A 25,718-nucleotide genomic window follows, 5' to 3' on the forward strand; every position below is an offset into this window, starting at 1 on the left:
GCTGGGCTATCTGGAGCCCAACTTCCTAGGAGTGGAACTCCTTGCCCACAATATATATTTCACATTTTGGTAGCTATTGCCAAATGCCTTCCGTCGGGGTGGTACCATTTTAGCCTCCCTCTAGGGAAAAAGAGCCTGTTTCCCTACATCCTTGTCAAGACAATGTGTGATCAAGGTTTTAATCTTTTGCCAACCTAAGTGAAAAATGGTATTTTAGAATAGCTTTAGTTTGCATTTCTGTTATGACTGAGGTAAACTTTTCCATGGTGGATTTTAAAATACAGTGTTCCTGGCGCGACGTCCCTGCTGAGGAGGGACCCAAGATGTTCTCTGGAACCCAGCTTTCTCCACTGTCCCTGAGCCGCTCTGCTCTGGGCACCCACCGGTCTTTTCAGTTCACAAATTGTCCTGGTGGGCATGCACAGGAGCAGAGTGAGAATTCCTTCTGAAACTCGGCATTCTCAGAGTGGCGGGTATACTCCATATAGATCATCCTAGTAGTTGCCCCCATCTGCATTATCCCTCTCCAATGCCAGAAGCTGCCTCCTTCCTTGACCATCATCCCCTGAAAATTCAAACAGGATTAGCCAAGCAGTGCTCCTTCCCCCTTTCCCCATGTTTCTTGGGCCAGGTACATTCTGGAGAATGATTAGACATTGTCCTAGGCTGCCAAGTGCTCCCAAGTTGGCCAGTCTCCAGGAGAACAAAAAGTTCAAAGAAGACACACATGTAAGCAAGCCCAAGTTTTATACTCCTTCCAACCCTTCCTGGTTTGGGACACTGTCCCCACAAGCTGTCAGAGACAGTGGTACCTGGGCCTGGGCCCTCTCTTGATCACCCAGGGGACAGGGCCAGCTGCAGCCCTCTGGAAGGTCATTCAGATGTGGACCCTGTCCTCAAGGAGCCCAAGGCTAGTCCTGCCATGTCCTCTGAAGTACTGTTTCTTTTCTCAGAGGCCCGAATGTACCAGGTCTCATGGTCTCCCCTGAAGTCTTCTTCTGGCTTCATGGAATGTTCTGGAAACTCTGGGATCTTGTCAGGGAGTGTGTCCCCAGCTTGTATGAGAGAGGCCTGCATCCTTCCTGAGCTCTCAGAAGCACCCAGAAACACTGTCCCCTCCTTTTGGGGCCATCTCCAACTCATCCACCTGGACTGAGGCAGACCCACTCCTACCCCATCGGCCCCAGCTCTGCTCTCCCTTCCTTCCCAAGTTCTCTCTCCCTCGAAAAAATTTTCTATGATTTTTAAATAATAATGACAACAGCATATACTTCTTTTTTTTTTAAAAAGTAAAAAGTTTATTTATTTGAAAGAGGGAGAGAGAGAGCGCAGGGGGAGGGGCAGAGGGAGAGAGAGTCTTTTTTTTTTTTTTTAGATTTGATTTATTTATTTTTCAGAGAGAGAGAGAGCACAAGCAGGGGGAATGGCAGGCAGAGGGAGAGGAAGAAGCAGGCTCCTCATTAAGCAGGGAGCCGAATGCAGGGCTGGATCCCAGGACCCTGAGGTCATGACCTGAGCCAAGGGCAGATGCTGAACTGACTGAGCCACCCAGGCATCCCAGTGAGAGAGAATCTTAAGCAGACTCCACCCTGAGCACGGAGCCCAATTTGGGGCTCCACGCGGGGCTTGATCTTATGACCCTAAGATCACGACCTGAGCCGAAACCGAGAGTTGGACACTTAACCGACTGGGCCACCCAGGCTCTCCAGCATATACTTCTATAATACTTCCATGTGTCAGCTACTATTTAAATATTTATATTAAATGATAAATGGACACAGTGCAAAATTCAAAAGGTAGAAAAAGATGCAGAGTAAAAGCTAAGCCTTCCTCCTCATGCTGCTTCTTCCGCCACCCCATCCCCCACCCCAGAAACCGCCACCAGTACGGGGCTCCTGTGTGTCCGTTTGGAGCTCTTCTATGGATGCATAAGCACGTGGGTATCTGTTCTTTCGTCGCTGTCACACAGGCGGTGGCATATAAAACGCCACCTTTTGTATCTTTGGCTTTTTTGGTTAATTTTTCCAGATTTGCTTTGCGCTGCCCTGACAGTCTCATCCCCCTTCCCACCTCTGAATGCAGAGCGCTGTGATGGGGCAGAATGGTGACTGGCTTCGGGGCCTGACAGGTCTGTGGTCAGTCCTGGGTCCCTCTGCTCGACTAGTGGCAAGTGACTGAATTGCCTGCATCTCACTTTTCCTCATCTGCAAAGTGGGCTAATACCTCAAAGGGTTACTGAGAGGGAGAGAGAGTGAGAGAGAGAGAGGTGTGATACTAGAGACGATACATGTGACCCTCGTGCTTGTACTGACATTATTCCCAGTCCCCCCCCCCCCCCGTCGGGTTGTGGTGATGGTGGCCAGGGCCTGGGTTATGGACCAAGCACACATCCCGAGGGGAGGTGACACACAAGAACAGGATCAGGGCCTGCCCCTTCACTGTGTTTGCCGGATGCCTGAGCAGGGAGGGAGCGAGAAGGGGGGATGTAGGACGGCTGTGTTGGTGGCCTTTGTTTCAGATGTCAGCACTGCTGACCTTGTAGCTCTGTCCTCTTTTAAAAGTTGGCATGGGCGCCCTCCTCACCCCCTGGACAGTACAGCTCCAGAAGCAGCCTGGGTCCCTTTCCTGCAGAGATTTCTACTGTGCAGGAGACAGCTAAGTGTGAGCAGGTCTCAGCTCTGGGTACTGCAGAAGCCATCAGTTTCCCTGAGGCCTCCCTCCCTCAACCGCCGTGAGCCCTCACAGGACCTCAGGAGCCCACGGCCTGTTGGAGCATCTGTCCAGCTGCCCAGCCCCACAGTCCCCCCGCTCACCACCATCTTATCTCCTCCACAGCCAGGCTTCTTCTGTACAAGCATATTCAGAAAGAAAGCCTATTGGTGCCTTCAGCTTGGCGGGAAGTAAGAGTTAACAAACACTAGCCCTTCGGGAAACTGAGGCCAACTACACACAGAGCTGCTGGGTAGCGTCCACTGAGAGTCTCCTCAGGGGCAGGGGCAAGGCGGGGGGCGGGGTACAGGGGGCCCTGGGCCCCCGAATCAGCAACGCGTTCAGCCCTCGCTTTCCACATTGGGTTTCTTGCTGGTGGAGTAATTGGTACCGAAAAACTTCTAGAAAAATATTTTCTAGTTGAGTAAGTATGGATATATTGGGAAATAAAGTGAAAAATGTTCATAAAAAGCAAAGCCTCAAGGAAATGTTGCCTTTTTTTTTTTTTTTAGTGGCAGCTTCGGGCTTCTCCCCTCAAGTTTGAGGAGGTGGGATGGCATGTTCATTTCTTCCACTTTGCTGTTTGGAAATCTTGGTAGAAAAATATTAGAAGAACTACTCTAACGAATGGTTCTGCCATTAACTGTGTAATCATGAGCTAGTTCCTTTTTGTATTTCTTTTTATTCCACAATGGATTAGAGAGAGTTTGTAACAGAAACAATAAATGATGAAAACATTAAAATTAAAAAATCAGCGCCAGTGGGAAAAGGACATTAAGTAAATCAGTGTAGAGATGAGGGAGAAGAGGCCCAGAGATGAACAAATATATACATCAGATGGTGTACATCTGCGCCGAGGAAGAAATATAGCAAGGTGATGAGAATAGGGAGGGGGAAGGGGACTGCCTGCCCTTTTATGGAGTAGTTAAGGGAGGCCTGGCCTCTCCAAGAGGGTAATATCTGGAATGAGACCAGATAACTAGAAGAGACTATTCAGTGACGAAGGACCAGCAAGTGCAAAGGCCCTGGGGCAGGAGTGGCCCTAGCATATTAAGGAGTACAGTGTGGCCAGCATGGAGAGATAAGGGGCAAAGTGGCAAGAGGAAGGAGGGGAAGGGTGAGTCCCCAGGGCCCTCAGGTTCCTCTCTTCTCACTACTCACAAACCCTCTTGATGCTCCAGTTTCCTCACCTGTCAACTGGGGATAATGCTTGCTCTTCAAGGGTTGCGAAGTACGAGGTTTGCCCTCCAAACCCTCTCCAAACCGCAGGCTCAAGGACCTCTGGCCACCTTCACCAGAGCCTGCTCTCAAGTGGCCATCACTTTGGGACTTCAGGGAGACCAGGCTTCAACCTAGATTGCAGGGTTTCTCAAGCTGACGTTTTGGGCTGGATTGTGGGGGGCGGCAGTCTGCCCTGTGTGTTGTAAGACATGAGTAGCATCCCTGACTCCCATCTACTGAATGCTCACAGATTTCCCCCAGGTCTGATGACCAAAAGTGTCCAGACATTGCCAAATGTCCCCTGGGGAGCAAAATTGCCCCCAGATGAGAACGACTGAGCTAAAAGTAAGCACCAAGGCTGTGCATGTTCAGGCACCAGCAAGAGGCTGGTGGAAAAGGATTGGGGGCAACAGAGATTTTTTTTTTTCCCCTCTCAAATCAGAATGTGTCTTCAGCTGTTCTCTTTAATTTCCCTGAGGCTAGAATGTTCTGGAAGACAGTGTTGTGTCATACTTCGGAGTCTGACCACTTGCATAGGAATCCTGGCTCTGCTGCTTGCTAGCTCTGTGACCTTGGGCAAGTTACTGAGCCTTTCTGTTCCTGTTTCTCATCCATACACTGAGGATAACAAAAATACCTGGCTCCTGGGGCTGTTGGGAGGATCCCATGACATAATACGTGTAAATGCTTAGGACAGTACCTAACAAGTCCTTGCAGGACAGGTTCCCTGGGAGATGGAGATTTTGTGTGCGGGGAGTTTCTTGGGGGCGTGCCTTCAGGATGCACACTCAGTGGGGGAAGGGGTGGGGCAGAGGGAGAAGCTGGGCTTCCTGAGCTTGGGGGCACTGGGGCCATCAGAAGCCCTGGAGCTAAGATGACCCTTCAGAGTTGTCCTGAGTTGGGGGTGGGATGCCTCGATCAATGCATGGGGGCTGCCCTCAGAGAGCAGGTGTGACCTTGGACAAAGGTGGCTCTTTGGTGGAAAGGACAGTTCCCAGGGAGGGACTCAGCTGAGCGGAACTTCAGTCCTAAAAAGGGAAGGGGGCGGGGTGGGAGGCAGGGCCGAGAGTGCTTATTGGCTAGTATTGTGGGATTAGATTTCAATAGAAGCTAAAATGTTTTTAAAACACCCTGGCCAGTGGAGAAATTACTCCCAGTCTAACACTGTGCCATGCCCATCTCCCAGTATCCTGCTTGTCCCAAGCCTGCGGTCATTTATTGCCCTCCTGGAACAAGAGGGAGCAGGCCGAATCCAGAGAGTCATGGCCACACTCACCCCGCCTGCGCTGCCCCAGCCCGGAGACCAAGGCAAGGTCACTTGGCCTGTCAGTACTTTAGATTCTTCTAAAGATGGGAGTGGTACCGCCTACCCACAGTGAGGAGAGAGGATTAAATGGGAGACCACATGGCAGCAGTTCTCAAAGTGTGGTCCCTGGGCCATCAGGACTGGCCTCCCAAACTGCGAACTTGTTGGAAATGTGAATTCTCAGGCCCCATCCCAAATCCACTGAATCAGGAGCTCTGGGGAGAAGTTCTAGGAATCTGTGTTTTGACAAGTCCTCCAGGACTTGTCAAAACACGCTCTAGTTTGAGAATGACTGGTGTACGGGACATCACTTAGCTCTGAGTCTGGATCCTGGAAGGAGCCGAGTCAACCTGAGTTGAATCTGAATCTGGACTCCCTCCGCCCGCCAGCCTTAGGTCAGGTGCCTGTGAGCAGAGCGTCACCTGCTGGTGACAGCCGACCGTGTGCGCATATAAGGATCTCACACACACACACAGACACGCACACACACACACACACGGATTCAGGGCTACACCCATGAGCAAGGAAAGCAGTGCTGGATATCACGGCAAGTTGCCCGGAGGTCCTCTTCTCACTCCCCTCCACTCTCCCTGGAGAAATCAGGTTAAAGTGAATGTCAAGGGGCGCCTGGGTGGCTCAGTCGTTAAGCGTCTGCCTTCTGCTCAGGTCATGATCCCAGGGTCCTGGGATTGAGCCCCGCATCGGGCTCCCTGCTCGGCGGGAAGCCTGCTTCTCCCTCTCCCACTCCCCCTGCTTGTGTTCCCTCTCTCGCTGTGTCTCTCTGTCAATAAATAAAAATGAAAAAAGTGAATGTCAAGGGCAGCTTTCAATGGCCAAGAGAGGTCACCAAAAGATAGCAGCAGTGTGTTTGTGTCAGTGATAATGGGCACTCCTGACCAAGGGTTTGAGTGTCGGACACATTGAAGGAAAAGCAAACAGCAGCTCTGCCTCGCTTATGCACGGGCTCCCACTGGGGTCACGGAGCTGAGGATAGCCTTGACGACTGGTCACAGGCCAGTAGGAGGGGCCATCCACAGTGCTTCGCCAACAGTGCCCCATGTGATCACCTGCTCTATTGGGCTACCCAGCTCCCCTGGGTGGGAGAACTTTGTATTCTTATGCTTTTTATTCCAGGTGTGTGTGTGTGTGTGTGTGTGCACGCGCACGCGCGCAGACACACACACACACTCACATGTCTCCTGAACTGGACTGCGAGCCTTTTGCCTGGCTCTTTGGCTTGTACTGAGTGGCACCCCCTAGCGGTGTTGAATGGAATTGATGGGGCTTTGTGCTAACCTTAAGAATTTGGAACAAATGCTGAAAAGTTTTGAGCCACAACACGGAAAGATCCCAGACACGATAGAGGAGAGAGAGAGAGAGCCCAAGGCCAGGAGCCCACCAAGCCCTCTTTGAGTGGCTCAGAAAATAAGCTAGGTAACAATGATAGGAAATGGCAGGAGATACACCTCTGCAGTGAGGAAAGGTAAAAGCAATCAGGAGGCTCCGTCTGTGGAAGACACGGACTGGAGAAATTCAATCTTGAAGGATGCGCAGGGAGCTGTGGCAGAGAAAGTTGGCTGTGCCCGGCGTCCAAGAGCAGCGCTAGGGGTCATGATCCTAACGCTGAAGTGGATGAAATGGAAAGCAGCAAGTCTGGTGAGTCCGAGCTTGGTGCTTAGATCTCTGCTAAACCCCGAGAACCCCATGCAGGTAGCTAGCTGTTGAAGGGAAACAAGACTTTCCTCTTGAGAGAGGGCTCTCCAAGGTGGGGAGGGCCGGAGAACAGGAGCTGTTCCTTCTCATCATCTGGCCCACATTTGGCAGAGCCTTTCCCGTTAGTCCCTGTTGCACAGGTAGGAGAGGCCACGGCCCCAAATAACATTACTTGAGACTAAAGGACATCCAGAGAGGAGTTAAACAGAGCCAGAGTCCTCTGACTGGTTGGGGCTGGCATCTCCGGGAGACTGGCTCACTCGCAGGGCACAGAGGCCCTGACCTGATATGAGGGCTGCCTGCCACCCCTTGCCCTGGCCCTTTTTTAAGGCCGGGAACAGCCTCACCTGGTAGCATCACCTCCTAGCCCTTCCTGTCTCCACTTAGAGGGTAGCGTGTCTCAGCCTTCCTGGCAGGAGCCACTCCAAGGCACCCTGACACTTTGTGATGAAACCGAAGACCGCCCATCTCTAAAACCATAATTTTGTGCCACCCGAGAAACCTCAGCATTAGGTCAGGTGACGCACCTCTAGAAACAAGACAGTTACGTGGTCACTAGTCTGTGGGAGACATGATCTTTGCCCTCCAGGAACTTAAATAGTGCTTGACAGTATTTGATTAAATACTAACATGAATTCATTCAACAAATGTACGTTTAGTGCTCCTACGAGTGCCAGGAGCAGCACCAGATGCTGGGGATACCGTGATGAATAAGACCAGCGTCCTTGCGTTCTGGAGCTCACCAGCTGCGGGGGGAAGGAGATGTGGAGCAAGTAACGCCAATGTGAGGGGACCAGGGGGCCCTGGGAGCCTTTAGCAGCAGCTGATGCGGCCCAGGGGGTGAGGGGTGTCTGAGCAGAGCCTGCAGGGTGAGGAAGAGCCAGGCAAGGGAACTGGGTGCCAAAGTGTGGAGGGAGGCATTTCTGAGCAGCACGGGGCTGTGGAGGGCTTCCTGCAGGGGCTAATTTCAGCTGGGCCTTGAAGAGCAGGTCAGCCCAAGGAAGCGGAGGGGACAGAAGCAGTGAGGCAGGAATCAGCATTTGGGGATGGCGGGACCATGGGCCTGGCTGCTCTGGTCTCAGGATTGTGTGCAAAGGAAGTACGGGAAAAATAATCCCTTTTGGAGAGGCCGAATTTGAGTGGCTGGCCAGACATCCACCTGGAAATGTGCAGGGGGTGCTTTATCATTAGAAATGTGGACTCTGGGGCGCCTGGGTGGCTCAGTCTGTTAAGCATCTGCCTTTGGCTCAGGTCGTGATCTCGGGGTCCTGGGATCAAGACCCATGTCAAGCCCCATGTTGGGGTCCCTCTCCTCAGGGAGCCTGCTTCTCCCCCTCCCTCTGCAACTACCCCTGCTTGTGCACTCTCTCTCTCAAATGGATAAATAAAATCAAGAAAGAAAGAAAAGGAAAGAAGAAAGAGGAAAGAAGAAAGAAAGAAAGAAGAAAGAAAGAAAGAAAGAAAGAAAGAAAGAAAGAAAGAAAGAAAGAAAGAAAAAAAGAAAGAAAGAAAGAGAGGAAAGGAAGGAAGAAAGAAACGTGGACCTCTGGTGTGGAGGGGCTCAGTCTTCTGAAGAAATTATAGCGAAGGAAGACTGGAGGCCAAGGTCAGGGTGCTGAGACACCTGGGCGGGGGAAGGGAGCCAGCCTGAAGACAGAGAAACCCATAAAAACACATCTGTAGAAGCTCAGCAAACGGTTCTCCAGGAAGGAAAGGAGCGGCTCCTCCCGGCCAAATGTTAGCGAAGCTTCTATAGCTCCAGGAATTGGCAGGGGGGCACGGGATTATTCACATAAACGAGTGAGCATTCCTAATGCATTGTCGTCTCTACCCCTCTCCCAGTACTGCCCCTTCTCTCACCTTCCTGCTAAAAATATCCCCGGAGGCCCCAACCCCAGGTCTACAGCAGTTGGCCATCCCTGGGGCTTCAGAGCAAGGAGGCCCAGGTTCTCTGCCTGGTATCAGTGGCCACCCATCCTGGACAGCTAATGATGGGACACCAGCATTGCCTTTGAGCGGAGGACATGAAAGTGGCCATGGGCTGCTGTGGGTAGGCAGGTGAGGTGAGCAGGCAGGAGCAGACCTGCCTGACAGCTCGGCACTGAGGTCACCTCTCTCCCACACCTGCCGGTCCCAAGTCACTTCTATCCTCCAGCTTCCCACAGAAGGGAGGGCGAGGCTCACTTGGAGCAAGAAAAGCTTACCCCCTTAAGTAAGGGGGCCCTGAGAAAAGCTGGGCTCCATCGGGGAGGCAAGGGCTTCCAGCACAGCCTGCCCTGGGACCTGCCTCAGCGGCCACCTCACACCAGAAGCAGGGTTCTGGCCACTGGGGCTTGGGCCATGCCCAGGGAGCCGCTGGGAGGTTCCAGAAGCCAAGGTGCAGCCAACCTGATCCAGGAACACCTGTGCCACCCACGCCAATTAGCGTTTTCTGGGACCAGAACACCTGTACCCTCCTTAAGCCCTCCCGACCCCTGCTCAGCTAGAAAGGAAGTTTGGGAGGTGGCGTGATGGGGCGAGGGCTGAATGGGTGAGGGGATACAGCGGGAAGGGAGGCAGCTGTAACGAGGTTCGCAGTTTGGAGGCAGGTGGGTTATTCTGAGCAACTCACTTTTCTTCTTAGAGCCTGGATTTTCTCACCGACAAAATGGAATTGGGAGTATTACAAGGTCAACACGTTTCAGAGGATTGTCACGAATAAACAGAGAACCAGTGAACTTTCCAAACCGTCAAGGTCAGATGTTGCTGGTTTCCATGACCAACCAACGTCGCATTAGGAATTTTCAGTGTGAAGTGCATGGAGCCCTAGTTGGAGGGAATCTATGAACTGCCTGAAATAATGGGTAAAAATGCATGTGCCGGGGCATCTCTGTAGGTGAGGATCCATAGTTCTCAGCAGCTTTTTATTTTAATTTTTTTTCTCTCCCCCATCAGCAGCTTTTTAAAGCGGTCTGGGACCCTACAAAGTCTAAGACCCACTCACGGCACAAGTCTGTCCCTGTTGTGTTTCAGAGGAGTCAGCAGAGACCCATGGTGGCACAGCTCGTCTGATGGCAGCACCATGGGTGAGGCCCTGGTCCCCCATCCTCCGCTACTCCCCTCTGCCCCTCTCATGTCAGGTGAGGGGGGACAAAAGTTAGCAAGATCAGGGAGGGGTGAGGAGGCAGAGCCCCAAGTCCTACAGGGAATTGGGGCCCCTGTCCTCTGTGTTACCAGGATGAGGGCCTCACGGTGGAAGGACAGGAGAAGGATGAAGCCCCAGGCTAAGGGAGGCCTGGGAAGTCCCTCCTGGAAGCACGAGCTGAATAAATGAGTCATCCTGGTCTCCCTTCCTACCCCCACCCCACCCCCACTCGGAAGACTCAGAGGAGGAAACACAACTCTCTCTCTGACACTGTCTTGAGATAAACACTCTGGTTCTCAGTTTCCTCTTCTGGAAAAGTTGAAGATACCACGTCAAAGCTTTACGGAAAACTGTGAAAGGCCCCACACAAATGTAAGGTAGTCACCAGCCAAAAATGCAAAATTTATTGAGCAACTACTGACTGCCAGACACTTGCTGGATGCTTTGACGAAATTGGCATGAATGTCACCACTTCAAGAGGCCCGCCCTGACCGCCCGGTTAAGGTAAATCCACTCCTCTCCCCCACCCGCCAGTTATTCTCACACTTCCTGTGCCTTTCCTTCCTACCACTTATTATAATGTGTGATGTTTCTGGATGTTCTTATCGCCTCTCTCCTCCACTAGACTTGCCATGAGCAGGAGCCACGGATATCCATGCTAAGCACAGTGCCCGCCACCAGTAGTCCCTCAAATACTTGTTAATGAGCACGTGACTGTCTCTGATCTTCACAGCAGCCCCAGGGAAGCATTATTATCATGCCCATTATACAGAAGAAGAAACTGAGGTTCAGCGAGTCAAAGAGACTCCCTTAAGGATGCAGTTTGTTTTTCACCAGACTTTAGCTCTGCTTCTTCCCCTTGAAGGATTTCAAGAACAAGAGGGTCAGAAGAGAAAGTGTGGGCCCAGCAAAATGGCTCCCCGGTTCAGCCACCACCCTGTGCTCAGCCTTCCCCAGCTGAGTTCTTCCAACCTCTCATCACACTGAAGTAGCTTCGAGTCATCAACCCACAGCCACAGAGCTGAGGCCAGCCCAAACTGGCCTGTTTATTTCCCAAGCCAAGTGACAGCCAGCCCTTCCCCTCCCTCCAGAGTAATATACAGCTGGGAGCCCACGCCCCACTCTTCAAACCTGACACAGCAGATAAATTAGTGAAGTCTTTTATAAAACATTGTACAGGGAAAATACATACATATATATAGAGCCAGTGCTGGTGTTGGGTGGGGTTTGCTTCTTAAACACAGGTAACCAGATCCTGCCCCATCAGGGTGCCGGCACTCTCCTTCCCTGAAGTGGCTCACCTGCTGGCCCCACAACCTGGTACCTGGCTGGTTACCTCAAGTCATAAAGGTCCAACATCTTGCCCCCAAAGGGCCCTGCTTTCTGGCTGCCCCTGCAGGCCTGCTCCTGCGGTGGGCCACCCCCTGCCCTTCCTCCTACCGAGGCAGCCTGCCTTGGCCTGGTCCCAGGAATCTGGCCTGGGGAGGGGACGGGGAAGACAGACCGAGGAATACTGTTTCCTGATATGTGTGGGGAACATATGTCATCCAAATCAGAACTTCTTTTGGAAGTGGATGGGGGTCTAATTCACTGGCCAACAGGCATAAACCCACATTGCCCAGGCAAAGGGCCCTACTGATAGGTCTCCCCTGCTCGGAACTGGCCCAGTCCTACCACTCTAGACCTTCCAAAACGCACTCCCCGTCAGCAGCAAACACCTCTCAGATCCCAGTGCCCATCTCTGCTACCTCCCACTCTGCGTCTTCTAGCATCTTCACTATGCATTTTAAAGCCTCCATAATACTGGGGACCTATAGTGTTGGGATTGGGAAGGGTGGTTGGGTCAGATGCCCCCACCAAATCCCAAATGGGTTCTGGCTGTATTAGGCCTTTGGTGTCAAACCCCCAGGCCTTCTGGCTCCTTGGGCCCAATCTCCCAAATCATGGCTGCCTGGGTCTGAGTAGGAAAACATGACTTTATCCTCTGTCTCCCATCCCGTACTTGCCAAGTCTTCTCTCCCTAGGCTTCCCGGCAGCTGAGGTAGCTAAGGGCCAGGGCCAGGGCAACCGAACCATCGACCCTCCCTATCCCCACCTTTGGCCGATGCAAAGAACTCTGTTCCAGCACCTTCTCCACATGTTGTCCATGCCTATGTCCTGGTCCCACCTCAATGTGCCTTCTATGCTAGGTACCCCAGGAATCAGCTCTTAGGTTGGCAAATGGTGGATTGGTGGAGGCTAAAGAGATCAACCTGTAGTTCCCTGCACCCCTACCCAGATGGAGCTGGGCCTCAGGCCTTTGGGAGCACCAGACAGCCGATCATAGCCATGGAGATGGACTCAGAGTTAGCACCCCGCCCCTTGCTTTTAGAACCTGCTCAGTAGGCCATGCTTGTAAAACTGCTTTAAGTAAGTCTTGCTAAAGCAAACAGTACCAGCTAGGGGAAATTCAGGCTCCAGGCCCTTAAAGGCTCCTCCTCTCCTCCCTATTTCCCCCTCCCCTTGTCCACAGCCACCCCAGTGCTTTGGGAAACAGAAGCCCACTCTTGATCTTTCCACCACTTCTCACTCGTCATCTGTCTGTGTTTGGGTAACAAAGACTCTTCCATGTTTAAGTCAGGACGCCTAACACCTGCCGCATCCCTCCCACCCCCACAAAAACAAGTGTCCAGATCTGACCCCTTGGAGTAGAGCTGAGAGCACCCGGGGTTCAGGACGGGGCTTTCCGGTGGTTCCCCGAGTAGGCATAGGAGATGGGATGGCGGGTCCCAGGCCTCACGGTGAATGTGTTGATGGGGCTTCCATAGTGGGGGGTGCTGTGGGGAGACCTGGGATGGCGGAGCAGGAGAGAGGGTGGTTAATATTTGCAGCTAGTTAACCAACAGCCCTCCCATCTCCCTCAGGGCACAAGAGGAAAAGATGTGTAGCTCAGCGCTGTGGTATCTGCCCACACAAGCCCCGGTGGACAGGGTGGGACCTGGGTGGACCAGTACTGATTCAAGACACAGGGCTCCTCCTCCCAGCTAGGCTTGGCTGGCCACAGAATAGTGCCTAATACCCTTCTGTTCGGAACTCTTCACTCCTAGCCTGGGTCTGGATCCTTCTTTGTGTCGCTGGGAAATCACCATAGGCACACAAGGGCCACTCAGGTCTCCCCTCCACACCACTCTTAGCCTGAAGCCCTGAGTCTCTAGAGAGTGGGAACGAGGAGGTAGAAGAGGGGAAGCTGGTGGGGAAAGCAGGAGGGCAGGGAAAGAGAGAACAAGGGAGATGGTGGGAAATAAGCAGGCCAGGCAACCGCCAACAGCGCTCTTTCCAGGTTAAGTGCGCCTCCCGCGTCCCTTTCTCTGCCCAGAGAGCCAGAGGAGCGAAAACCCAATGTCCCCGGACTGGCGGCCACGGCCTGGTGGGCTCCTCTGGGGCCCCGAGGGCAGGGCCTCCACTCACCTGGCTTCCCACCCCGGGCTGCGTTCCTCGCCCCGCCCCCAGCTCACCTGCCGGCCGCGGGGGCGAAGCCATGGTCGCCGCCGGGCGCCTTGAACTTGGCCTCCCCGCGGGCGGCGCCCTCCATGGGCGGCCTCCGCGCGTGCAGGCCTCCGGGGAGCGCGCGGCCCGCCGAGTTGACGCGCCGCATTTCCGGGCCTCCCGGCGGCGGCCCAAAGCAGTTGGGGGAGCTCAGGCTGCGGCCGGTGCCGCCGCGGGGCTGCCCGGGGCTGCGGTGGGGCTCCCCGACGTACAGGCGCTTCTTGATGAGCGAGCGGCCCCCGCCCGAGAAGTGCTCCAGGCCCCCGGCCCTGGCGTGGAGCGCGCCGGCCGGAAAGCGCGAGAAGCCACGAGGCGCTGAGGGCTGCCCCGAGTCTGGGAAGTTGTTGCGGGGAGGGGATCCCCGGCGCCCCAGATACTGGAGGGTCGGGGCGGGGGGCTCAGGGTCGTTGCTGAACTCTGGCGGCGGCGGGATGACCTCAAAGTGGAACTCCCCGTCGTCGTCATCGTCGTCGTCGTCCCTCTTGCAGGAAGGAGAAGGAGGGGACCAGAGGGATTTGGGCAACAGGCGGCCCCGGGGGAGGTTGGAGGATGCCGGCCTTTCCCAGGCCACAGGGGCCTGAGGCTCCGCCTTTGTCCCGTTGTGCCTGAGGCTTGGCTCCGTGCCCTCCGGGTCTCCGAGGGGCTGGGGCTTCCACTGACTGGGTAGGGTGGGCTGTGCCGACGAGGCCAGCTGGGCGTCCTTCTCAGCCTCCTTGGGTAACTTGGGGACCACAGTGAAGGAGTTGGGCCGGCCCTCATTGTGGAAGATGCTGTCAGAGCCTGCTTGGGGCTGGCTGCTGTGGCCACAGAGGCTCCCTGGCAGGGAGGACCGGCCCAGGGCCAGCCCTCCTGGCCTTCCCTTCTGGGCCCTCTGCCTGGCTGCAAGGAGCAGGGCCATCGGGGAGCCTGGCTGCACCACCTCTCCGGTCACTGGATGCCTGAGGAGTTCATTGGCAGGCTGGGCTGAGGTGGGGGGCTTGGCTGGCTGCCCCTGGGGCTCCTTCACCTCCGCAGGTTCCCTTGACCCTACGGCTGAACCTGTGGCCCGCGGTGCCGCCCCTGCAGCAACCTCTTGGCTGGGGCTTTTCTGGCTGCGACAGAGCGTGTAGAGAAATGTCACCTCTTCTCCGCCAGGAGATCTCTTTGGTGGGAGGGCTGGAGCTGAGACGGATCCCAGGGTAGGCGGCTTACTGGGCTCTGTGGGGCGCCCTTCTGCCTCTATCTGGCGGGGCACCGTAAGTTCTTGAGGTTTGGGCTTCTCCCACTGCCCAGCTGGGACTGGGTTCTTCTCTATCAGCGGGGATGATGTGGTGGGCGCAGTTATGGCTGCAGATGGTATGGCGGGCCCGGGCACAGCATTAGGTGGTGTGGCTGGCCCAGGCGTGGGCTTGGGTGGTAGGGCTGGCCCCGGTGTGGCCTTGGGTGGTAGGGCTGGCCCAGGAGTGGCCTTGGGTGGTGTGGCTGGCCCAGGCACGGCCTTGGACTGAAGTGGTGTGGTTGGCAGAGGGGTGGTGGATAGAGGGGGCAGATTCTTGGCCACAGGCTTAGAGAAGTTGCCACTATCCCCCCTGTTTTCAAAGATTCTTCCCCCTTCTAGCCGAGGTTTGGGAGGCAGAAACCCTACGCTGGGCTTGGCTTCCTTCTCTGCTGACGAGGAGAACCGGGCCTCCAGCTCACTGCGGATCTGCTGGACCCTGGGAGTTGGGGCATCTTGGGGGAGGTAGTCCACAGGAGGGAGGGTCAGGCTGGTGGCAGCCCCCTTGTCGGGCAGGCTGCAGGGACTCTTCTCAGGAACGCTTGGAAGGGTCTCCTGCTCTGGCAGGCTTGGAGGAGCCTCTTCCTCTGGCAGGCTGGGGTCCTTCTTGCCCTCCTTTTCCTCAGAGGCCACCGTTGAGCCTGCCCTGTGACTGAGGAATCGGTCCTCCCTCCTGGAGCCACAGAGATAGGCTGCCAGCTCATTCCGCAGCTTTTCCATCTGGCTGGGATCCCTCCAGTCCACAGGCGCTGAAGAGGCTGTGTCCTCTGGGCTGGGGGGGGTCGGTTTGGGTTTGGGAGCAGGGGAGCTGGATTTGCGGCTTTTTGCAAACCCAGAAGGTAGAGGAGCTACCTTCTCAGCAGAAGGTAAAGGAGGGGCCGCTGGGGGGAGGGGTGGTGCTGGGGGGGGGGTGCGGGGGTGCGGGAGGGGCCAGGGGAGGGGCTGGCGGTGGCATCTCAGCATGTTCCTTAGTCCAGGACTGGGACTGGCCCAGCGTGGGGCTGGCTTGTGCGGCAGCCCTGAGCTCCCCTGGGTGGTCTGGCTCAGGGGCCCTGTCCGGGTAGACCTGGGACGCAGGGCGGATGTGGAAGCTGGGAGGCAGTGGGAGTAGATTGGGAGCTTTCTTGGTGGCCCCTTCTTCCTCTAGAGGAGTCCCCTGTGCTTCCTGAGCTGGGATGGATGAAGTCCTGACCGGGGTCGGGGGAGGCACCTTGAATGCGCGCGGGAAAGTGAGGTGGGGGTCTGGCTTAGGTCCCAGAAGACTCCCCTTTGGCTCAGCTGGGCTCTGGGGGGGGCTGGTTCTGGGGGTCTCTGGCTGCCTGCCATTCAGTGCTACTTCCGATTTCCACTTGGTGACACCCCCAGGGGGAAAGAGGCGAGTCCCTGTTGTCTGAGGAGATGCTGGGAGTGCTGGGGCTGGCAGAGGGGGTGGGGGTGGGGCTAGAGAGGCCAAGGGTGGGGCAGGAGGAATGAAGTCAGGAGGGGTGGGCGTCGATGGGGAGGAAAGGGTGGAGACAGGGGCTGGAGCCCCCAGTACTGGGGGCGGAGGTGGGGCCGGGCTGGGTGGGGATGGGGGTTCCAGCAGCAGGGGAGGCGGTGGGGGCGCCATGGAAGGTGGAGGTGGAGGGGACTCCTCTCGAGGTTGTGAAGTGTCCAGGGGTGGCCCCGGGGCTGGGCCTGGGGGTGGTGGGGGGATGAGTAGGTCCTGCCCACAGTGCCTAGGCCTCAGGTCACCCACAGAGCTGTACAGTCGGAGGTTGCCATTGACTAGTGAGCTGGTACCTGAAAAGAAGGGAGAAGCAAAGAAAAGGGGGGCAATGAAGCCAACCAGCCTTGCCCATCTCTTCGGGGCGGCACCCAAGAGAGTAACTGGCCAGTTTCATGCCTTTCCTCCTGAACACCAGGTGAGGGAGCAGCAATGTCTCCAGTCTCCTGAGCTGTCCTGGGAGTGAGCCTCTCCTTTTTAGGGAGGGGCACAGCCCCTGGAGCCCGGACTGAATATTCTCTGTCTGCCTCACTCTTCTCTGCCCTGCTGTGTGCGGGGACTCCCTTATCCTCTGGCTACAGGGGGGTTGAGCTGATGGACGCTGCTGGCAGATCAGAGGGTGGGGACAGAGAGGCCAGGGCATTGAAGCCCCCACTCCCTTCTTGATGGGCCACAGTCAGCAAGGGCTGCTTTTCTGTCAGGTTAACCCCTGTCTGACAGCTCAGAGATAGGAGTAGCTCCCCACTGCTCCTTTGGCCTCTGGGGCATCACCATCCACTTCAGTCCCCGAACCCTGCTCACACACCTGTATGTCATGTCATCCCTTTATTAAATGCTTTGGTTATCCCCTTTGAGTTGCCATCTGTTTCTCATGGGGGCCTTGGCTGATACAAAGCCAGGAAGGCCAGGGTTCAAATCCCAGCTCTACCACTTACTCAGATGTGTGACCTCAGACACACTAGTTAACCTTGCTGAGCCTCTGTTTCATCATCTATAAAGTGGGCATAACGCCAGTGCTTACCACATAAAGCTGTTGTGAGGATTCGTGAGAGAATTCACGTAAAGACACGTAAAGGGCTGATCATGGTGCTAGGCCCATAGTAGGCACTTAAGGACCGGTGATCCCTTTGATTGTTACCAACTGCACTTAACCTTTCAGATTGTGAGACAGAGAAAGTGGGAGAAGAACGGGAAGTCAGGGATCAGGGCCAGGGGCCTGGAGACCTTCTCAGTAGGAAGTTCAGGTGAAAGACCCGTAGGAGGGAGCAGGATGCACGAGCCCCTCCTGCTTTCCAAAGCCCCCGAATCTACCAAGAACCCAGGCTCCCACTTCACAGAGAGCTTCTGGAACAGATGCTGGACTGCGGGATGGAATGGGGGCGGGGTGTGTAGAAAGAAGGTGACCTGAAGACCCAGGCGCTAAGAGATGCTGAGCACCTCTGGCCCCAGCAGCTCACACCCCTCCCTTCTTGGACCTGGACCCCAGTCCCCCCACTCCGCAGAGTCTGCAGACTGCCAGGATGCCCTGTTATTTCTCTCTTAGGGGCACCCATCCTCGGCTTCCCTGCCTCTCAGTTTCTAGCACAGAGCATAACAAACCCGGGGAAGGTGAGCTCTGAAGGCTCCTCCCAGCTGTCTGACTTCAAGACAAAAAACATACTGGGGGTGGGGAGGAGAAAAAACTAACATTCATTACGCACCCAAATGTTGGGGCGTCTGGGTGGCTCAGTCGTTAAGCGTCTGCCTTCAGCTCAGGTCATGATCCCGGGGTCTTGGGATCACGTCCCACATCGGGCTCCTTGCTCAGCGGAGAGCCTGCTTCTCCCTCTCCCTCTCCCACTCCCCCTGCTTGTGCTCACTCTCATGCTTTCTCTCTCTCTCTCAAACAAATAAAATATCTTTAAAAAGAAAAAAGCACCCAAGTGTTAGGAGCTGTAATACAGCAGTGAAAACGAAACAAAAATAGTCAAAATGCTGGCCCTCCTGGAGCTTATGTTTTAAAGGGACAATGAGACAAACAACGAACATAGTACATCCGTAAACTAGTACCACATTAGCTGATGAGTAATATGTGGAATACAGCCAGGAGGGGTGCTGGGGGTACGATCTGAACAGGGTGGTTAGAGAAGACATCACTGAGAAGGTGACAGCTGAGCAAAGAGGGAGTGAGGGAGGGAGAGAGCTGTACCTACGTATAGGGCAAGAGCAGCTGAGGCAGGGCAAACAGCAATGCAAAGACCCTGGGGTGGAAGTGTGCCTGGTATTGAAGGGCAACAAGGTTACCAGGATGGCCGGGGCAGTGTGAGAAAGGGAGAGAAAGCAGGACGTGAGCCCAGGTGAGGCCAGATTCTGGCAGTCCTGGCAAGAGCCTTTGCTATGAGCGACACAGGAAGTCACTGGCACCTTTTGAGCAGAAGTATGACAAGAAGTGACTAACGTCCCATCCCGTATTTCATTTACTCCCCCAGAACTGGAACTGTGTTGGCCCCAGCTCATTTGCAGATACGGAGGTGCCAGGGGTTAAGTGATTTGCCCAAGGGAGCAAAGCTAATCTGTAGGGGAGCTGGGACTGAAAGCCAGGTCTGTCTGACTCCAGGGTTCTTTCCACTGCTTCATGCTGCCCTTGTCCCTGCTCTGGCCTTGGCCCTCACCATCCTTCCCCCACTGGAAGTGGGCCTTAGCCAGCCTGGACTCTCTTCAACTCCCACCCGCTGCAGCCAGTAGCCAAAAGGCCCGGGGACTCCCGCTTTATCACCAGCTGCGGCAGTGGGCTGGATGCTTGGGAAGAAAGAGGAGGAAGGAAAGAAAGGAGGAGGAAAGAAAGATGGACAAGCCCCAAGCCCAGGGCCCTCTTACCTGTCACTTCTTTGTCCACAAAGTCTCCTGGCACAGAGGGGGTGGGCACAGCCAGTCCATGGTTCTCCTGGGCATTCTGAAAGAGGGCAGAGAGAGCAGGGAAGCGGGAAAGACAGACAATTCTTAGATTGCTGCTCTAGGAGGTCAGTTTACTGCTCAAAAATCAGCAGTGATGGTGAGGGTTTGTATAACCTTATGAATATACTAAAATACAAAAGGGCTAATTTAAAAGGGTGAATTTTGGGGCGCCTGGGTGGCTTAGTAGGTTGAGTGTCCGACTCTTGATTTCGGCTCAGGTCATGATCTCAGGGTCTTGGGATCAAGCCCTGTGTTGGGCTCCAGGCTGGGCATGGAGCCTGCCTGGGGTTCTCTTTCTCCCTGTCCCTCTGCCCCTCCCCCCACAAATAAATAAATAAATCCTTCAAAGGGTGAATTTTATGTACAGGTGAGTCTTGTTATTTGCAGTAGTTATGGTCTGTAAAGTTGCTTTGAACACTGAATTAGAAAATGTGAAATCAATGCACCAAGGGAAGTACAGGATTAGGTTCCTGCAAACTTCAGTCAAAGCATTTTCATCAACTGGTCAATACAGAACTTTATTTTATGCATGTTTCTGTTTAAAGACACCTTATTTAACATATTCTTGACATGCTGACATTGAACTCATGGCCAACAGCACTATATCTCAAGCCTGAACGAAGCTTATCTAACATACATATTTTTTTCTATAAGGCACATCACAGCCTTCTCGCACTTAGGGATGTTAGCACATCAGCACTATGCTTGGGGGCCATTTTAAACAGTGAAATCACCAACAAAAAGCAAAGAAATTAAAAAAAAAAACCATGGCACTAAAGAGCAAAGAACACTTATTTACAGTCTGAGAACTGAAGCAAGAAGGCAAAGTGTCTTGTTTGATCTCAGCTGGGACCGTGTGCATCAGGGGACTCAAATTTTTCACAGCTCTGCATATGTCCAAAGTGTCTGGAGTATTGCTTTGGGGGGTTACAAATAAATTTTAGCGAGTAGGTGAATCTGCAAATACAAAATCTGCAAATAATGAGAGTCGACTGCCTATGAATTATATCTCAATTAAAATAAAACAACAAAAGCGGCTTGCTCCCCCATGCATGTCCACAAGTTAAAAGCCAAATTCTTCAGCCTGACCTCCTGTTCGCTCCTGGTTTTCATTAAGTATTTACAGAGAAATAAATTAATTAAAAGTGGTGAACTGGAATAGATTTGTAGCACCGCAGGTGCCCTTCTGATCTTAAGCCTCACAAACCATTATGTGTTTATACAGCTGTCGGTTTGTACATATTATTTTGCATTCTATTTTTTTTCCCCAAATACACATTTCCATACATCAACAAAGTCCACACACCTGTGTTTTGAAGCGCTGTGGTGCATTTTATGGTAACTTTCAAGGTCCTCAACACTCTGGCCTCATATGTCCCAGCCAGCTTTTATTTCCTACTCAACCTAATAGACCCATCCCGCATTCTAGCTTGACCATCCCCCTCTCCACTATCCTTCCAACCCATACATGGAGTTCATGTTCATCCCTGAGGCTGCATGTTGGTCAGGCTGTGCCCCTCTTCCCACCCTCTATTTCTAACAATAATACCCCTTGCTCTATGCTCTAAACATGATCTCCGTCACATCACTCTATGAAGATGTTATCCCCATTTACCAGAGGAGGACGCTGAGGCTCAGAAATATTTGGTAAGTTGTCTCTAGCCACACAACCAGTATTACCACCCCCCGGGTCTGTGGTGCTCACGTTTCTCGGTATTTTGCCTCTCTGAAATCTCTCATCCTTCAAGGATTAGCTGAGCCCCTCCAGGAGGACGGTAGAGGTGAAGGGGCTAACGGCACTGTCTTTGGTGCCAGACTGCCTGGATTTGAATTCCAGATCTGCCACCTCCTAGCTGTAGGACTGTGCTGGTTGCTTAAGCTCTCTGTGTCTCAGCTTCCCTGCCTGTGAGGTGATGATAAGAATAGAATTTACCTATTCTAGGGCAGTCATGAGGATAAATGACACAGTACACAAAAAGCACTTTACTCCTAGTGTGTGGTGAATGCCCGTTGAGTGTGAGCCCAATAAACATTATTAGCAGGAGCCCTTACTGACCTGATGCTTTTTTTTTTTTTTTAAGATTTTATTTATTTATTTGACAGAGGGGGAGAGAGCACAGAGAGAGAGGCAGAGCGGCAGGCAGAGGGAGAGGGAGAAGTAGACTCCCCGCAGGGAGCCCGATGCGGGGCTCAATCCCAGGACCCTGGGATCATGACCTGAGCTGAAGGCAGACGCTTGACTGAGTGAGCCACCCAGGTGCCCCTGACCTGATGCCCTTCAGAGGAACCCATAGCAAAGCCCCTCAAAGGAAGATTTTTGTTTGCTCGCTCGATATTCTCCTAGTTCCTCCAATGAGATGTGGTTGACCTTGGAGCCCAGGGACTAGGTCCTATGTGAGTCCCCCAAAGCTGGACACACAGTAAGCTGTGTTGTTATTCACTGATAGGCTGATGGTGCTAACTCTCTGGGCTTAATGGCCTCATGGGTTCATATATAAGATGGGGGATTCAAGACAGGCGTTTCAAAAATATCCACATGAGGCTCTGCGTTTCCAAGGGCAATCTCGGAATTACTCTTTGGCCATTTGGGGGCAACAAACCCCTCATCTTCTCATTCTCAAAAAATTCTGACGCTGGAATAGCCATGAGGCATCATCTTTCTCCTGCCTCTCAGTAATTTTTTCCTGCCCCTACTTAATTCACACGGCCAACACATACCCGTTCTTCACAGCTCTCAAACCCAGCGATCTGGGCCAGGGGGAGGGCCAGGGGCCAGGCAATCCGAGGAGTGTCTCCCAAGACATTCTGAGATCACACACACACACACACACACACACACACACACACCACTGTCTAATAAACCTTCATCAAGTATGTACCCTCTTTTGATGAGGTAGATTTTGATGAGGTGGAAACCAGATTTTCAAAAGCCACTCACAGCTGAGACTTCTGTTTACTCTTTTGAACATAATTGGAAAATAAAAAGACATGGGGACTCAGCGTAGAAAGTCTTGGATTCCATTCGTGCTCTGAATTTTGCCAGGGGTGTGACCTTGGATGAGCAGTGGTGGCAGTGATATTAAACCATCACTTAGGGCACCGGGGTGGCTCAGTTGGTTGGGCGACTGCCTTCGGCTCAGGTCATGATCCTGGAGTCCCGGGATCGAGTCCCGCATCGGGCTCCCTGCTCGGCAGGGAGCCTGCTTCTCCCTCTGACCCTCCCCCCTCTCATGTGCTCTCTCTCTCTCTCTCATTCTCTCTCAAATAAATAAAATCTTTAAAATAAAAAATAAAAAAAATAAACCATCGCTTACATACCTACTGTGTGCGAACACTAAGAGCTTTACCTACATTATCTCAAGTCCCTTCACAGAGCCGGGGTGCAAACCTAGACCCTGCGACTCACCTTTTCTACAAATCACCCATTTTCGTCACTTACAAAATGGAGATAATATTTCCTACTTTGCGTTATGAGGATAAAATGAGATAATATCCCTCACCCAGGAAACCAGTGTTAGCTGAAGGCTTATTTCTTCCAATCCTCTCTCCTACAAAGGGGAAAAAATTGTGAATAATCAAAGCTAAGCTGCCTGGAATCCTAGAAGCATCTTCTGGGTCACCCATGGTGCTCCAGTATAATTATGCATGGAAGAGGGAGATGGACAGATTTTATGGGCCGCAGGTCCTACTGCCCATCCCACCCTTGGAACTTCAAGAACTCTGGAAACACAGGAGACTCCCCAGACCACAGGATGGAAGTCTCTCATGAGTGGCCTTGGAGCAACAATGCAGGCAGAGGTCCGGCTTCTCAGGTTCTCCCCACAGACATGGGGGGCCCAGCACATGCCCACCACCTCACTGCTCTGCTTGAGCTGCTGTGGTTCTCCTCTGTTCATGCCCACACAGTCCCAGCAGCTCACGTAGCCATCCCTTCCACTGCTGTGTCTCCAGGCAAGGCAAAGACATACTGATTTTCACCTTAGTCCTAGAAAAACAGACCCAGAAGGTGAACTCCCTTCACTCATCAGGGAGATCCAGGGAGCTGGCTGGGACAGTGCCATGTTTCGGTGGGTAAATGCACTGGTGTAGAATGCCCAGTGCTGAATGAGTGCTGAATTCCCTGACCTGCCTCCTTGAGCCTCAAAGAACGGAGGGAAAGCCTCCTTAAGAAGAGGGCTTGCACATGACCCCTAAATGCAATGTGTGATCCTGAACTCAATCCTGGGATGTGTGCCATGAAGAACATTAAAGGGGCAATTGGCAATAATAATATAAACATGCATTAGATAGAAGTATCATATCAGTATTAAATTCCTGAATTTGGTAATTGTGCAGAAAATGTCTCTGTTCTTAGGTTACACACAGTGAGGTATTTAGGAGTATAGGGATACAATGTCTCAATGGTTCAGGAAGAAATATTGTATATATATATCAAGGATGGAGGGCGCAAATAAAGCAAATGTGCTGAATGTGAATGAAGGCTCTAGAGAGTTCTTTGTACTATTCCTGTAACTTTTCTGCACATTAGGATTGGTTGAAAGAAAAAGTTACTTAATGCCACTGAACTATACATTTTAAAATGGTTGCAATGGTTACTTTTATGTTATATGTATCTTACAATTTAAAAAAAAAAGGTTAAAACAAAAGATAAGGCCATGGAAAGAGAAGATGCTGAGAGAGCCTCAGAGCTTCCCATCTGTTCGATGTCAGCACCTCACACCATCTTTCTCCCACCGTCTCCAGTACTCCCAGTCTCAGCAGTAATAATGGCAGTTGCTGATTTCCTGGCACTTGCTCTTTATCAGGTGCTCTTTCTGTGTTTTCTATCTCTTAACTCATTTACTTTCCACAACAACCTGATGAGATTGGTGCTGTTGTTGCTACCTGACTTTTACAGAAAAGGACACCGAGGCACCGAGAGGTTAGGTGACTTGCCCAAGGATCTACAACTAGTTATATATCCCTGTCTTTCCAGGCACCCAGTCATCATGCACACACCCAACTTGTCACCCGATTCTGCCAGGCATTTCCTAGGTCCCTCTCTTCTTGCCACCCCTCCAGTTTGCCCCTTCTTCAGTCTTCACTGTCTCTTACCCAGACAGACAGATAGATAGACTACCATCATTGTCTCCAGATACTTGCCTGGCGTCTGCCTCACTGCATTCTTTAAACCAGATGCCAGGATGGTCTTTCTGAAATGCATCTCAAAGCAGGTCACTTCCCTGCTCAGAAACCTTCCACTGGTCTAGAGGATGAAACTGAAGCACCTTCACATGGCATTCGAGAACTTTCACAAGCTGTCCCCTCTGCAGCTCCTGCCATCTTCTCCCTACCCTCTCCACAAACCCAGGGCTCCAACTAGGGGTTCTCATCTTTTTCCCACTCCAGTGTCCATGGGGACCTGACTCAGTCATGAGCAAGTGGGCTCCCTGCAGCAGGGATCCTCAGTAAGCCAGAGACCACACTCTGAAGAGGCTATTTGGAGGTTCTGTGGGTAGGTGAGTAGCTTGAAAAAGCCCCTAGGTGATCGGCCACACCTCCCTCCTCCACCTGTTAAGAACCACTGCAGGGGCTTGGGATTCATTCCTGATTCTTCTCAGGTCTCCACAGGCTTGCTCTTGCTCTGACTCTGCCTGGGATGCTCTTCTTTGCCTGGGAAACTCCTAGTTATCCTTTTTTTTTTTTTTTTTTAAAGATTTTATTTATTTATTTGAGAGAGAGAATGAAAGAGAGCACAAGATGGGGGAGGGTCAGAGGGAGAAGCGGACTCCCCGCTGAGCAGGGAGCCCAATGCGGGACTCGATCCTGGGACTCCAGGATCATGACCTGAGCCGAAGGCAGTCGCTCAACCAACTGAGCCACCCAGGCGCCCCTAGTTATCCTTTAAACCCCAGAGTAAATGCCCCTGGTCCATGAAGCCCTCCTTGGCAACTCCAGCCCGAGTTAATCTTTCTACCCTGTGTGTTCCGCACCCTGTGTGCACGTTACCACAGCTGGCACTTAGTAGGTCCCTACTATGTGCCTCTGGGCACCATTGTGAGTACTTGACATGTAGCAACCTAGTAAGTCCTCAGGTAACCCTTAGAGGTGGGTTGTTTGTATTTTATAGAAGAGGACTCTGAGGTACGGAGAGGCGAGGAACATTGCTCAAGGTCACACAGCTAGTAAGTGCAGGGTCAAAACTGGAATTTCAGAGCCTGCCCTCATGCTTCTCCTCGAGCACAGATGGAACCTATCATAGGTGAGTGTCGTCTCTGCTGCCCTAGCCCAGCCTCCTTCTGGGTCAGGTGTCAGCTAATTCTTTGTTCATGCTTGGCACAGAATGGACAACGCAACGAGTTTGTTAAGTGAATGAACTCCTGGATGAGTGAATGAGGGGAAGAAAGAATACAGGAGAGGTGGAAAGCCTGTCTGTGTTCTGGGGCCAGCCCTACCACCAACGAAC

General features: G+C 52.9%; 1 protein-coding gene across 1 annotated transcript in view; it reads right to left on the reverse strand.

Moving 5' to 3' along the window:
• Nucleotides 1-10,735: 10,735 nt before the first annotated feature.
• Nucleotides 10,736-25,718, reverse strand: part of CUNH6orf132 (chromosome unknown C6orf132 homolog) — a 34,285-nt gene continuing 19,302 nt past the window's right edge. The window contains 4 exon segments of the mRNA XM_034991158.1: nucleotides 10,736-12,901; nucleotides 13,568-15,765; nucleotides 15,767-16,635; nucleotides 19,196-19,271. Coding sequence (XP_034847049.1) covers nucleotides 12,784-12,901; nucleotides 13,568-15,765; nucleotides 15,767-16,635; nucleotides 19,196-19,271 — 3,261 coding nt within the window. The 3' untranslated portion in view covers nucleotides 10,736-12,783.

Source organism: Mirounga leonina, unplaced genomic scaffold (assembly GCF_011800145.1).
Source record: "Mirounga leonina isolate KUSES-001 unplaced genomic scaffold, KU_Mleo_1.0 Mir_53, whole genome shotgun sequence".
Taxonomy (NCBI): domain Eukaryota; kingdom Metazoa; phylum Chordata; class Mammalia; order Carnivora; family Phocidae; genus Mirounga; species Mirounga leonina.